Below are 15,699 nucleotides of genomic sequence, written 5' to 3'. Positions count from 1 at the left end.
TTTGGGGGGTCCTGGGTGTCCGGGATGGTCCCAGATGTCCAGGAGAACCCAAGATTCCAGGAGAACCTCAACTCTACTGGAGAACCTCAACTCTACTGGAGAACCCAACTCTACTGGAGAACCTCAAGTGGCCAGGAGGAGCCATTTTGGGGCAAATTGGGTGGAAAACGGGGGGTTTTTGCCCCTTTTTTGGGTGGCGATTGAGGGCTTCGAGGTCCTGACCAATCAGGCGAAGGCAAAGGGGAGGGCCCTGCGCTGCCATTGGCCGAGCCAGCAGGAGGCGGGGTGAAAGGAGTCGGCCAATCAGGTGAGAGGAGGAGACAGGCCACGGGGGGGAGGGGGGCCGGGGTTTTTTTTGGGGTGAAATCCGCCCGTTTTGGGGCGATTTGGGGGCCGGGAGGGCGGAATCGAGGCGAAACCCGAAAGTTTTGGGGCCGGGCGGTGACGCGACGGAGCGACCGCGCGGAACGGGGCCGGAAAAGGCGGGTTTGGGTCCAAAAAGGCCAAAGTGGTGATTTTTGGCGGGGGGGTTGGGGGGTGGGGTGGTTTTGGGGAGGAAAGAGGCAAATTGGGGATTTTGGTTAAAAAAATGGTGGTTTGGGTTTTTTTAAATCCGTGGAAATGGCGTTTTGGGGTTTTTTTTTTCCACAAAGCGGGCAATTTTTGTCCAAAAGCGACGATTTTGGGGCAGAGAAGTGGAGATTTTTGGAAGCCAAAAAAAAAAAAAAAAAAAAAGATTTTTTTGGGTGCAAAAAGGAAGATTTTTGGAGCGTAAGAAATCGGGATTTTTGGGTGTAAAAGTGGAGCTTTTTGGAGCACAAAAGGGGAGATTTTTGGGTGTAAAAGTGAAGATTTTTGGAGCAGAAAAATCACGGGGTTTTTGGGTGTAAAAGTCCGGATTTTTGGAGGAGAAAATTCAAGGGGTTTTCGGGTGAGAATTTCAATATTTTGGGGGCACAAAATTAAAGAAGTTTTTTTTTTTGTTTGTTTGTTTGTTTTTTACCAAACCCTCAAGATTTTGGGGCGCAAAAATTAAGATTTGGGGACACAAAGGTCAAGATTTTGGGGCGAAAAAAGTCCAGATTTGTGACTTTTTGGTCGGATTTCTCTCTCTCCGAAAACCCAGGCAAGTTTTGAGCCAAAATTCAAGGTTTTGGGCAAAAAACCCTTGGGGGGAAAAAAAGGGAATTTGGGTTCGGCAGCGAGGGGAAAAATGGGTATTTTTGCCAAAAGGCGCCTGGTTTGGGGGAAAAAAGGGGAATTTGGGGGCTTAAAATGCTGATAAAGGACGAAAATGGCGATTTCTTTTCCCCCATAAATTGTGCGGGTTTGCCGGGAAATGTCGATTTTTTGCCCTAAAATGCGTAAATTTTGCCAGAAAACGTGTGGGTTTTGCCGGAAAATGTCGATTTTTGCCGTAAAATACAGATTTTTGCCAGAAAATGTGTGGGTTTGCCAGAAAATGCTGCTTTTTTTTGGGCGTTTTGGCACCAAAACTGCTTCTTTTGCCAGAAAACGGGGTTTTTTTCCCCCGAAAATGCGGGGAGGGGGTGTGGGGGTGTGTGCCGTAAAACCGGGGGGGGGGATTTTGCCATAAAATAAGGTTTTTTGCCTTAAAATAAAGATTATTTTTTTTTTTTTAGACTTTAGAGGGTTTCATCCTAAAATGAGGAAATCTTTTTGCCTTAAAATGCGGATTTTTGCCTTAAAATTCGAGATTTATTTTTTTTGGCCTTAAAATTCGGGAAAATTTTTTTTGCCTTAAAATGAGGATTTTGGCCTAAAAATAAGGGAATTTTTTTTTTTTTTTGGCCCAAAAATGAGGATTTTGGGGGTGTCTTAAAATGAAGATTTTTTGGGCCTCAAAAATAAGGATTTTTTTTTTTGCCGTAAAATAAGGAATTTTTCCGCTTAAAATAAGGACCTTTTTTTGGCCTTAAAATATAGAAATTTTTTTTTTGCCTTAAAAGGAACTTTTTTGCCTTAAAATGAACATTTTTGGCCTGAAAATGAACTTTTGTTGCCTTAAAATGAACCGTTTTGTCTAAAAATGACGATTTTTTGCCTTAAAATGACCAATTTTTTTGCATTTTAAGCTTTTTTTGCCGGAAAATGCGGGGGGTTTGCCTTAAAATAACGATTTTTTTTGGCCTTTAAATAAGAAATTTTTTTTGCCGTAAAATAAGAATTTTTTTTTTTTTTTTCCCTTTAAATAAGGAATTTTTTTTTCCTGGGAAAAAGGCAAATTTTTTTGTCTTAAAAACGAGGAAATTTTTTTGGTTTTAAACCGAGGATTTTTGCCTTAAAAAATAAGGAATTTTTTTTTTCCTTAAAAATGAGGGAAATTTTTAAATTTTTTTGCCTTTAAATCTTTAAATCCTTTAAATAAGAGTTTTTTGGCATTAAAATGCGGCTGCTTTTGCCTTCAAACGCGGGACTGAAGAATCCTTCAATTACGGAAATTTTTTGCCTGAAAAAAGGGAAATTTTTACTTTAAAAAAAGCAAAATTTTTGGCCTTAAAATGAGGCAATTTTTTTTCCTCGATTTGAAGAATTTTGCCTTAAAATGAAGATTTTTTTAAATTTTTTTTTTTGCCTTAAAGCGACGATTTCTGGCCGTTAAAACGAGGGCCTTTTACCTCATAATTAGGATTTATATTTTTTTTTGGCCTTTAAATATGAATTTTTCGCCTTAAAATAAGGAAAGTTTTGGCCTTAAAAATGAGGAAATTTTTTTTTTTTTTGCCTTAAAATGACGAATTTTTGGCCTTAAAATGAGACTTTTTTTTTTTTTTTTTTTTTTTGGCTTGCAAATCGGTTTCTTTTCCCATCAAACGAGGGCGAGGTTTGGGCCGTAAAAAGCCTTTTTTTGCCCTAAAATGAGGGTTTGTTGGGTTTTTTTTCCCCTCCATAATCTGAGATTTAATTTTTTTTTCCTTAAAATTCAGAGGTTTTTCCCAAAACCGAGGAGTTTCACCTTAAAATTACGGGTTTGAATTGAGGAAATTTTTTTTTTTTGGGGTGGGGGGCGTGAAACGGGGAGGGGGGTTGCCAGAAAATGCGACATTTTTCACCAAAACCGACTTTTTTTCCCCCATAAACCCAGGAGGGGTTTTTTTTAACCCAGAAAAGGACTTTTTTGTTTGGTTTTTTTTACCCTAAAATGAGGTTTTTTACCCCAAAAATGAAAGCGGGAGATTTCTCCTAAAATAAAGACTTTTTTTTTTTTTTTTTTGGCCTTTTTTGGCCTTTTTTTGCCCTAAAATGAGTTGTTGGTGAATATTTTTTGGGGGTCAGAAACTCCTTCTTTGGCCCGCGCGTATTTTTTGCCACCAACCGAACGGCTTTTGCCCTAAAATGGGGTTTTTTCCCCCAGAAAACCAAAAGGTTGTTTTTGGTTTGGGTTTTTTTTTATTTTTAACCGTAACCGGGGTCGTTTTCGCACAAAAAAAGGAGCGTTTGAGGAAAAATGAAAATTTCCTTCCCCCCCCCCCCCCCCCCCCCCCCCCCCGCGGGTATTTTCGGCGCACGAGGAGACAGAAACCGGGAAATCGGGGGGGAAAGCGGCAAAACGGCGATTTTTCGTAGCGGGGAGGGGCAACGGGCAGAAACGAGGCGAAAAAAGGCGATTTTGGGGGGGGCGGGGGCGCTGTATTTGGCAGGAAAAACATTTAAAAAAAACCCCCAACCACGCCCCAAAAAAACCCCCAAAAACCCCCAAAACGCCCCAAAAATCCCCAAAACGCCCCAAAACGCCCCAAAAAGCCCCAAAAAGCCCCAAAGCGGCCCAAAGTGGCCACCCGAGGCGGATGCAAATTAAGGGGTTGCCCCAAATCGGCCGGTTTTCGGGAAAAAAGAGGCGGCCCCGCCCCGTCCCCCTCCTGGTGGCCCCGGTGGCCGCTTCTCCGGGGGTTGACCTGGCGGCCACCGCCCTCGGTAGCCCTGGTGGCCACTTGTCCTGGTGGCCACTTCTCCGGGGGTTGACCTGGTGGCCAGTTCCCTCAGTAGCCCTGGTGGCCACGTCCCTTGGTGGCCCTGGTGGCCGCTTCTACATGGGTTGACCTGGTGGCCCTGGTGGCCAGTTCCTCATGGGTTGACCTGGTGGCCACTTCCCCTGGTGGCCCTGGTGGCCATCTTCCTCATGGGTTGACCTGGTGGCCCTGGTGGCCAGTTCCTCATGGGTTGACCTGGTGGCCAGTTCCCTTGGTAGCCCTGGTGGCCACGTCCCTTGGTGGCCTTGGTGGCCCTGGTGGCCGCTTCTACATGGGTTGACCTGGTGGCCACTTCCCCTGGTGGCCCTGGTGGCCAGTTCCTCATGGGTTGACCTGGTGGCCAGTTCCCTTGGTAGCTCTGGTGGCCACGTCCCTTGGTGGCCCTGGTGGCCAGTTCCTCATGGGTTGACCTGGTGGCCACTTCCCCTGGTGGCCACTTCTACATGGGTTGACCTGGTGGCCACTTCCCTTGATGGCCCTGGTGGCCATCTTCCTCATGGGTTGACCTGGTGGCCATCTTCCTCATGGGTAGCCCTGGTGGCCAGTTCCCTTGGTAGCTCTGGTGGCCACTTCTCTTGGTGGCCCTGGTGGCCGCTTCTACATGGGTTGACCTGGTGGCCACTTCCCCTGGTGGCCAGTTCCTCATGGGTAGCCCAGGTGGCCACTTCCCCTCTCCTCGGTAGACCTGGTGGCCACTGTGTCCCCTTCTTCTCTCCACCTCTTGGGTAGCCCTGGTGGCCCCTTCTCTGGGTTGACCTGGTGGCCATCTCCTCCCTTGGGTAGCCCCGGTGGCCAGTGACCCTTAGGTAGCCCCGGCGGCCAGTGTCCCACCTTCTCCCCACCACGGCTCCACCTGGGACTCATTGTCCCTCCCCTTCCCCCTACCCCACCCAACCCCCCCCCCCCCCCCCCACATCTGGGGGTGCCGCCCACCCCAGGGTGCTCTCCTGAGGTCCCCGTGCAACGTCCTCCCCGTGCAACGTCCTCCTGGTGCGATGTCCTCCTGGTCCAAAGTTCTCCTGGTCCAAAGTTCTCCTGGTCCAAAGTTCTCCTGGTCCAAAGTTCTCCTGGTCCAACGTCCTCCTGGTCCAACGTCCTCCTGGTCCAACGTCCTCCTGGTCCAACGTCCTCCTGGTCCAACATCCTCCTGGTCCAAAGTTCTCCTGGTCCAAAGTTCTCCTGGTCCAACGTCCTCCTGGTCCAACGTCCTCCTGGTCCAACGTCCTCCCCGCGCGACGTTCTCCCCGCGCGACGTCCTCCTGGTCGTCTCCTCCGTGCGGCCGCCCCACCTCGAGCCCCTCCCCCCCCGGGTAGGGGGAGGTCGCCGTCGCTCAGAGCGAGCGGCCAATGGGAGCGCGGCGCGGGGGGCGGGGCCGGGCCCCCTCCTAGACCACGGGTTGGATGACGTTCTTGTAGGGGGGGGCGGGGCTTCGCTTCAGCTGGATGACGGTGGAGAGGAGCCACTTCACCTGGGGGACACGGGTCAGCGGGCCTGCGGACCCACCACCCACCCACCCACCCATCCAACCATCTCCCCACCCAAACACCCACCCACCCACCTGCTCTTCCATCTGCCCCACCATCCAACCACCCACCCACCCACCCACCCACCTCCCCACCCAACCATCTGCCCACCCATCTGCTCTTCCATCTACCCCACCAGCCATCCAACCGCCCACCCATCTACTCGTCCATCTTTCCCAACATCCAACCACCCAACCACCCACCCAACCACCCACCCACCCACCCACCCATCCATCCACCCAACCACCCAACCATCCACCCAACCACCCAACCATCCACCCAACCATCCACCCAACCACCCCCCCACCCATCCATCCACCCAACCATCCATCCATCCATCCATCCAACCACCCAACCATCTCCCCACCCAACCATCTGCCCAACCAGCTGCTCGTCCATCCAACCATCCACCCAACCATCCACCCAACCATCCATCCATCCACCCACCCAACCATCCACCCAACCATCCAACCATCCACCCAACCATCCATCCATCCACCCAACCATCCACCCAACCATCCATCCATCCACCCACCCAACCATCCACCCAACCATCCAACCATCCACCCAACCATCCATCCATCCATCCATCCACCCAACCACCCAACCATCCACCCAACCATCCATCCATCCACCCAACCATCCACCCAACCATCCATCCATCCACCCAACCATCCATCCATCCACCCAACCGTCCATCCAACCATCCACCCACCCACCCACCCACCCATCCAACCACCCCCCCACCCATCCAACCACTCCCCCACCCATCCAACCACCCACCCGGCCATCTGTCCCCCCCCCCCCACCCATCCCTCCCTCCCCGGGACCTCCGGATCTCCTCGCCGGCCCACCTTGAAGAGGGTGACGGTGGCGCTGTAGCAGACGCTGAGGAGGAAGAGGGTGATGAAGACGGCGATGGTGTCCCAGGGCCCGTTGGACTTCTCGGGGTCCACCTGGCAGAGGTCCTCAGGCAGGCTGAACTCTGGGGTGGGGAGGAGGAAGAAGGTCAGTGGCCGGCAGCTGCCTGTCCCTCTGCCCATCCTGGGTGTCCTCTCCTCCTGCCGACCCCACCCTTGGTCTACCCAACCATCTGGGGACCTCCCGGTCCCGTCGCCGCCCGTCTCCTGGTCCCTCAGAGCCGGGGGGGACCTCTCTGCCACCCGCTCTCACCCCGCAGAGGACCTGGCTGGGTCCATCACCCAGCCCTGGAAGGGCTCTTGGGTCACCTGGCCACCCCACACGTGCTTCTCCATCCGCCCATTCGCCAAGACCTCATCCACCATCTCCAGCCATCTCCATCCACCTCCAGCCATCTCCACCCATCTCCATCCACCTCCATCCACCTCCAGCCATCTCCAGCCACCTCCAGCCATCTCCATCCACCTCCACCCACCTCCATCCGTCTCCACCCATCTCCAGCCATCTCCAGCCATCTCCAGCCATCACCACCCATCTCCACCCATCTCCATCCACCTCCATCCATCTCCACCCATCCATCTCCAGCCATCTCCACCCATCTCCAGCCATCTCCACCCATCTCCAGCCATCTCCACCCATCTCCAGCCATCTCCACCCATCTCCATTCAGCCATCTCCACCCATCTCCATCCCTCGTCCATCCATCCACCCATCTCCACCCATGTCCATCCATCTCAATCCATCTCTCCACCTATCCCCATCCATCTCCATCCATCTCCACCCATCTCCACCCATCTCCATCCACCTCCACCCATTCTCTGATGTCTCCCCATCCATCCATCCATCCATCCACCCATCCATCCATCCATCCATCATGTCTGATGTTTGTCCACCCACTCACCCATCCATCCTGATGTTTCTCCATCCATCCATCCATCCACATCTGATGTTTCTCCACCCACCCGAGTCTGATGTTTCTCCACCCATCCATCCACCCACCCATCCATCCATCCATCCAAGCCTGATGGTTCTCCATCCACCCATGTCTGATGGTTCTCCATCCATCCACCCATCCAAGCCTGATGTTCACCCATCCATCCAAGCCTGATGTTTCTCCACCCATCCATCCACCCACCCATCCATCCATCCATCCAAGCCTGATGGTTCTCCATCCACCCATGTCTGATGGTTCTCCATCCATCCATCCATCCATCCATCACCTCTGGTGTCCATCTGTCCATCATATCTGGTGTCCACCCATCCATCCATCCATTCATCCATCCATCATGTCTGATGGTTCTCCATCCATCCATCCATCCATCCATCCATCCATCCATCCATTCATCCATCCATCCATCCATCCAAGCCTGATGTTTCTCCACTCACCCACCCACCCATCCATCCATCATGTCTGATGGTTCTCCACCCACCCGCCCATCCTGACGTTTCTCCGCCCCCCCACCGCCCGGTCCCCACGGCACTCAGAGGCAGACGCCAGCCTGACTTCTTCTCCTTTATTCCCCACCGCGCGGGGAGGGGGGGGGGGAGGGTGTCTACCGAAGCCGGGCCAGATGCCACCACCCTCATTTTTTACCCGGCTGCTTGTTGACGCTACGTTGGATGAACTTCATGGGCAGAGCTTCGTGGACCACCATGCAGACGTAGGTGGTGCCCTGGAGCCACGCCTCCCTCGCCACGCCCAACCGGCTGTAGAGGAAGTAGGACGCGTCGCCCGTCTTCTCCTTGATGGGCGGCGTGACGTCGTAGCTCCCGACGTCCACGGCGTCCTGGTTCTTCTGCCACTCCACCGAGATGTCCTCGGGGTAGAAGCCGCGGACCAGGCAGGTCAGGCTGAGGGTGTCGCGGTGGGCGCTCAGCTCCTCGGGGGGCGGGGCCAGCAGGGAGACGCTGGGCACCAGGCGCTTCCCTGCCGAGGGGCGCGGAGAGGGGCGTGAGGCGGGCGGTGATGTCATAGGGGGCGCGGGAGGGCGAGAAGGCGGCCGAGGGTGGGGGGGGAGAAGGTGGAAGGAGGAGAAGGTGGTGGAGGTTGGAGGAGAAGGTGGTGGAGGTTGGGAGAAGGTGGTGGAGGTTGGGGGAGAAGATGGCGGAGGTTGGGGGAGAAGATGGTGGAGGTTGGGAGAAGATGGTGGAAGAGGGAGAGGATGGTGGAAGGAGGAGAAGATGGTGGAAGGGGAGAAGATGGTGGAAGGGGGAGAAGGTGGTGGAGGTTGGGAGAAGATGGTGGAGGTTGGGGGAGAAGATGGTGGAGGTTGGGAGAAGGTGGAAGGGGGAGAAGATGGTGGAAGGGGAGAAGATGGTGGAAGGGGGAGAAGATGGTGGAAGGAGGAGAAGGTGGTGGAGGTTGGGAGAAGGTGGTGGAAGGGGGAGAAGGTGGTGGAGGTTGGGGGAGAAGATGGTGGAGGTTGGAGGAGAAGGTGGCAGAGGTTGGGGGAGAAGATGGTGGAGGTTGGGAGAAGACGGTGGAGGGGGAGAAGATGGTGGAAGGAGGAGAAGGTGGTGGAGGTTGGGAGAAGGTGGTGGAAGGAGGAGAAGATGGTGGAAGGGGGAGAAGATGGTGGAAGGGGAGAAGACGGAAGAGGGAGAGGATGGTGGAGGTTGGGGGGAAGGACAACCGTGGGGAGGGGCGGCCTGCCAGAGGCATGAGGGGACGCGATGTGATGCGAGCTCTGCGTGCTGTGACCTCAGCCATCTCCAGCCATCTCCATCCACCCATCTCCACCCATCTCCAGCCATCTCCACCCATCTCCACCCATCTCCACCCATCTCCAGCCATCTCCACCCATCTGGGCCACCACATCTCACCAGGCTTCTTGCTGATGCTCCTGCTGAGGGTGGAGGGCAGCTCGCTGTGCTGGATGGTGCAGGTGAAGGTCTCGCCGTTCTCCCAGTCCCGGGTGGAGATGGGCACCTCGCTGGTGGCCGTGAAGGTCCCGTTGAACTGGGCCTTCAGCTGGAGATGGTGGGGCCGGAGGGTCCCGCCCTGTTTCCGGTTCCAGGTGACCACCAGTCCGTCGTCGCTGGGTAAACTGGTGGCCAAGCAACGGACCTTGGGAGTCTGGGAGACGTAGAGTTCCGAGGGGGTGGGCGGCAGGATGAAGACCTGGATGTTGCTGGCGTCCGGAGGAGAATCTGGAGGGTGGAGGAGATGGTGGAGGTGAAGCTCAGGGAGATGCCACCACCCAAAGCAACGTGGGATCAACCCCAGGGAGATGCCACCACCCAACCAAATCAACGTGGGGTGAACCCCATGGAGATGCCACCACCCAACCAAATCAACGTGGGGTGAACCCTATGGAGATGCCACCACCCAACCAAATCAACGTGGGGTGAACCCCATGGAGATGCCACCACCCAACCAAATCAACGTGGGGTGAACCCTATGGAGATGCCACCACCAAAATCAACGTGGGGTGAACCCTATGGAGATGCCACCACCCCAAAAAACGTGGGATCAACCCCAGGGAGATGCCACCACCCAACCAAATCAACGTGGGGTGAACCCTATGGAGATGCCACCACCCAACCAAATCAACGTGGGGTGAACCCCAGGGAGATGCCACCACCCAACCAAATCAACGTGGGGTGAACCCCATGGAGATGCCACCACCCAAACGAACGTCGCTCGAACTCACTCAAGCACTTGTGGCCGACGACCTCCTGCGTGCTGCTGGACGCGGGGTGGGTGACCTTGCAGCTGTAGCTCTTCTGCTGCCACTCCTCCAAGGAGACGTTGAGGTGAGAGCTGGTCCGGAAGGTCCTACCGGTGGCCTCGGGTTCCACGGGCTCGGACTGAGGGGTGGGGTAGACCGGGAAGCCATCGACCAACCACTCCACCGTCACCTTGGCCGGGGAGAAGTGGTTGACGAGACAAACGAGCTGGACCGAGGACATGTCGCAAGCGTGGAAGAAACCAACGGTGGGGGCCTGGGCGACGGAAACTGGAAGAAGAAGCCACCGGCCATGAGAAGAAGAGGAATTTTGGGGATCGACGTAGGGTGAAGCCCAGGGAGATGCCACCACCCCCCCAAATCAATGTAGGGTGAACCCTAGGGAGATGCCACCACCCCCAAATCGACCTGAGGTGAACCCCAGGGAGATGCCACCACCCAACCAACGTGGCGTCACCCCCAGGGAGATGCCACCATCCAACCAACGTGGTGTGAACCCCAGGGAGATGTCACCACCCCCAAATCGACCTGAGGTGAACCCCAGGGAGATGCCACCATCCAACCAACGTGGTGTGAACCCCAGGGAGATGCCACCACCCTCAAATCGACCTGAGGTGAACCCCAGGGAGATGCCACCACCCCCGAATCGACGCGGCGTGAACCCTGTGGAGATACCACCACCCAACCAAGGCGACGACCGACCCCAGGAGATGCGGCCACCCCTCCAACCCCCCCCCCCCCCGTCCCCTTCTCACCTGGGACATCGGTGGTCCGACTGTAGCCGGAGGCCGGGTGCCGGACGGCGCACTGCAGACGGGTGGGGTTGCCGGAGGTGACCGTCAGTTGACTCCCCAAGGTGTAGAGTCCCGACGCCAGATGGCCGGCGGGGAAGTCCCGGCTGACCGAGGGGACGCTCCCGCTGTCCCACGTCACCGTCACCGGCTGGGGGAAGTACCCGTCCACCAGACAGGCCACCACCGGGGTGGGACCACCGCCGCAGGCCACCAACGGGAAGACGGAAGGAGACGTCACCTTGACTGGAAGGGGCGGGGTGAAGAGAGAGGGTGAGGTCCAATGGCACCCACGGGTGGTCGCCGGAGACACCCGGAGCAACCTGGGGTGAAGCCTATGGAGATGCCACCACCTCCAAATCAATGTGGGGTGAACCCTATGGAGATGCCACCACCCAACCAAATCAGCGTGGGATCAACCCTATGGAGATGCCACCACCCAACCAACCTGGGGTGAACCCCATGGAGATGCCACCACCCCCAAATCAACCTGGGGTGAACCCTATGGAGATGCCACCACCTCCAAATCAGCGTGGGGTGAACCCTATGGAGATGCCACCACCCAACTAATGTGGGGTGAACCCCATGGAGATGCCACCACCCAACCAACCTGGGGTGAACCCCATGGAGATGCCAAGGGCACCCATCGGCACCCAAGGGCACCCCAAAGGCCTCCAATGAACCCTGCGAGCACCCACGGGCGCCCATCGGCACCCATGGGAGCCCCAAGGGCACCCATCGGCACCCCGAGAGCACCCAAGGGTGCCCCAAGGCACCTCCGCGCCCTGAGAGCACCCGTGGGCGCCTCAGCGTGTTCCAAGGCGCCCACCGGCACCCTGAGAGCACCCAAGGGTGCCCATGTGCGTCCCAAGGCGCCGCCGCACCCTGAGAGCACCCGTGGGCGCTCATCGGCACCCCAAGGGCACCCCGATGGTCGCCGATGCACCCTGAGAGCACCCATGGGCGCCCATCTGCACCCATCGGCACCCCAAGGGCACCCATCAGCACCCCAAGGGCACCCATCGGCACCCCGAGAGCACCCAAGGGTGCCCCAAGACACCTCCACACCCCGAGAGCACCCAAGGGTGCCCGTGTGCACCCCAATGCCCTCCGAGGCGCCCTGGGAGCACCCATGGGTGCCCATCAGCACCCATCGGCACCCTGAGAGCACCCAAGGGTGCCCCAAGGCACCTCCGCACCCTGAGAGCACCCAAGGGTGCCCGTGTGCACCCCAATGGCCTCCGAGGCGTTCTGAGAGCACCCACGGGTGCCCATCAGCACCCATTGGCACCCCGAGAGCACCCAAGGGTGCCCCAAGACACCTCCACACCCCGAGAGCACCCAAGGGTGCCCGTGTGCACCCCAATGGCCTCCGACGCTCCCCGAGAGCACCCATGGGTGCCCATCTGCACCCCAAGGCAGCTCTGCACCCCGAGAGCACCCACGGGTGCCCATCGGCAGCCATCAGCACCCACGGGTGCCCATGCGCACCCCAAGGACACCCTGAGAGCACCCACGGGCGCCCCAGAGCACCCCACGGCACCCACCCGCGCCCCACAGCACGGCCGGCACCTGGCTGGAACCCTGCCCCATAGCGAGCCCTGCCCCATAGCGGGCCCTGCCGCATAGGGACCCCCCTGCCCCATAGCGAGCCCTGCCCCATAGGGACCCCACACTACAGCTTAGCACCCCCTGCCCCATAGCGACCCCCCTGCCCCATAGCAACCCCCAGCTCCAGCCTAGCTATCCCCTACACTATAGGGACCCCTGCCCTATAGGAACCCCACAGTACAGCTTAGCACCCCCTGCCCCATAGTGACCCCCTGCCCCATAGCGACCCCCTGCCCCATAGCGGGCCCTGACCTATAGGGACCCCCCTGCCCCATAGTGAGCCCTGCCCCATAGCGGGCCCTGCCCCATAGCGGGCCCTGACCTATAGGGACCCCCCTGCCCCATAGGAACCCCTGCCCCATAGGAACCCCTGCCCCATAGCGACCCCCTGCTCCAGCCTAGCTATCCCCTACACTATAGCGACCCCTGCCCCATAGGAACCCCTGCCCTATAGGAATCCCACAGTACAGCTTAGCACCCCCTGCCCCATAGGAACCCCTGCCCCATAGGGAACCCCTGCCCCATAGCGAGCCCTGCCCCATAGCGGGCCCTGCCCCATAGGGACCCCCCTGCCCCATAGCAAGCCCTGCCCTATAGGGACCCCTGCCCTATAGGAACCCCACAGTACAGCTTAGCACCCCCTGCCCCATAGGGACCTCTGCCCCATAGGGACCCCCTGCCCCATAGCGACCCCCAGCTCCAGCCTAGCACCTCCCTACACTATAGGGACCCCTGCCCCATAGGGACCCCTGCCCTATAGGGACCCTACAGTACAGCTTAGCACCCCCTGCCCCATAGCGACCCCTGCCCCATAGGGACCCCTGCCCCATAGCGACCCCACAGTCCAGCTCAGCTATCCCTGCCCCATAGGGACCCCTGCCCTATAGTGACCCCACGGTACAGCTTAGCTCCTCCTGCCCTATAGCAACCTCCTGCCCCATAGGGACCCCCCTGCCCCATAGCGACCCTACGGTACAGCTTAGCTCCCCCCTGCCCCATAGGGACCCCCTGCCCCATAGGAAACGCCCTGCCCCATAGGGACAACCCTGCCCCATAGGGCCCCCCCTGCCCCATAGGGACCCTCTGTCCCACCTTTACCCTATAGAACCCCCCACCTCTGCCCCATAGGGGCATCTCTGCCCCATAGGAAACCCCCTGCCCCATAGGGACCCCCCTACCCCATAGGAAACGCCCTGCCCCATAGGGACAACCCTGCCCCATAGGGCCCCCCCAGCCCCATAGGGGCTCCCTGCCCCATAGGGACCCTCTGTCCCACCTTTACCCTATAGAACCCCCCACCTCTGCCCCATAGGGGCATCTCTGCCCCATAGGAAACCCCCTACCCCATAGGGACAGCCCTGCCCCATAGGGCCCCCCCAGCCTCATAGAAAAATCCCCCCCAGCCCCCTAGGAAACCTCCTGCCCCATAGGAACCCCCCTACCCCATAGGAACCCCCCCCAGCCCCATAGGACACCCCCCCCCCCAGCCCCATAGCGGGGACCCAGACGTCCGGCCCTACCCGCGTGGCCGCAGCTCTGCCCCACGGCGAGCCCTCTCCTGCCCCATAGCCGCCATGGGGAGCCCTCGCTCCTCTGCCCCACGGCTCCCTGGGAGATGATGCACCGGGGCCCCCGCCGCCCCCCCCCCCCCCCCCCAACTTCCCCTTTCCCGCCCGGCACCCAGCGAGGTCCCCGGGGAGCACCCAGCACCCTTGGCAGCCCCATAGCGCCCCATAGCGCCCCATAGATCCCCCCCCATAGCGCTCCCATAATGCCCCATAGCGCCCTATAGAGCCCCATAGAGCCTCCCCGGTGCCCCATAGCGCCCCACAGCGCCCCATAGAACCCAGTAGCGCCCCATAGAACCCCTATAGAGCCCCATAGCGCCCCATAGAACCCCATATAGCACCCTATAGAGCCCCATAGCGCCCCACAGCGCCCCATAGAACCAAGTCGTGCCCCATAGAACCCCATAGGACCCCTATAGAGCCCCACAGCGCCCCATAGAACCCAGTAGCGCCCCATAGAACCCCTATAGAGCCCCATATAGCACCCCATAGAGCCCCATAGTGCCCCATAGAACCCGGTAGTGACCCACAGCGCCCCATAGAACCCCATAGAATCCCTATAGAGCCCCATAGCGCCCCATAGCGCCCCATAGAACGCCAGGTAGCACCCTATAGAACCCCATATAGCACCCTATAGAGCCTCACAGTGCCCCATAGCACCCCACAGCACCCCATAGCGCCCCATAGCGCCCCATGGCACCCCATAGAACCCCATGCAGCACCCTATAGCGCCCCACGGCGCCCCATGGAACTCCATGTAGCACCCCATAGCGCCCCACAGCGCCCCATAGCACCCCATTAGCACCCCACAGCACCCCACAGCACCCCATGTAGCACCCCACAGCACCCCATGTAGCACCCTATAGCACCCCACAGCACCCCACAGCACCCCATGTAGCACCCTATAGCACCCCACAGCACCCCACAGCACCCTATAGCACCCCACAGCACCCCACAGCACCCCATGTAGCACCCCACAGCACCCTATAGCACCCCATGTAGCACCCTATAGCACCCCACAGCACCCCATAGCACCCCACAGCACCCCATGTAGCACCCTATAGCACCCCACAGCACCCCACAGCACCCCACAGCACCCCATAGCACCCCCACAGCACCCCACAGCGCCCCACAGCACCCCACAGCGCCCCATAGCACCCCACAGCACCCTATAGCACTCCACAGCACCCCACAGCACCCCACAGCGCCCCACAGCACCCCATGTAGCACCCCACAGCACCCCACAGCACCCTATAGCACCCCCCAGCACCCCCCAGCGCCCCCCACATCCCCCCCCCCCCCCCCACCCCACCCCGAGGTGCCGTCCGAGGGCTTTATTGAAGGTCAGCAGCGGGTGGGTGGGTGGGTGGGGGTGTGGGGTGGGGTGGGTGGGGGCCACCCCATTTTTTTTTGGGGGGCCCAAACCGGCCTTTTTGGGGGTGGCCCCTCAGACGGGGTCCTTGAGGGCGTGGCGCTGGGCGGAGCCGGGGCCCTGGCGGAGCTGGAGGACGGTGGAGAAGAGCCACTTGACCTGAGGAGGAACCAGAAACGGGGTGGGTGGTCATGGGCGAAGAGGGACCCCCAGAAGATCCCCCCCCCCTTGG

At 58.2% G+C, this 15,699-nt stretch overlaps 1 gene segment (V, D, J or C); it reads right to left on the bottom strand.

The window, feature by feature from the left end:
* Positions 1-5,308: 5,308 nt before the first annotated feature.
* The window catches only part of LOC104632673 (immunoglobulin gamma-1 heavy chain-like), a 93,490-nt gene continuing 83,099 nt past the window's right edge, over positions 5,309-15,699 (bottom strand). The window contains 6 exon segments of the C gene segment in view: positions 5,309-5,461; positions 6,371-6,501; positions 8,031-8,363; positions 9,260-9,586; positions 10,090-10,395; positions 10,881-11,162. Coding sequence covers positions 5,378-5,461; positions 6,371-6,501; positions 8,031-8,363; positions 9,260-9,586; positions 10,090-10,395; positions 10,881-11,162 — 1,463 coding nt within the window.

Source organism: Balearica regulorum, unplaced genomic scaffold, assembly GCF_011004875.1.
Source record: "Balearica regulorum gibbericeps isolate bBalReg1 unplaced genomic scaffold, bBalReg1.pri S35, whole genome shotgun sequence".
In the NCBI taxonomy this organism is placed as follows: Eukaryota; Metazoa; Chordata; class Aves; order Gruiformes; family Gruidae; genus Balearica; species Balearica regulorum.
This window is presented reverse-complemented; position numbering and strand designations above follow the sequence as displayed.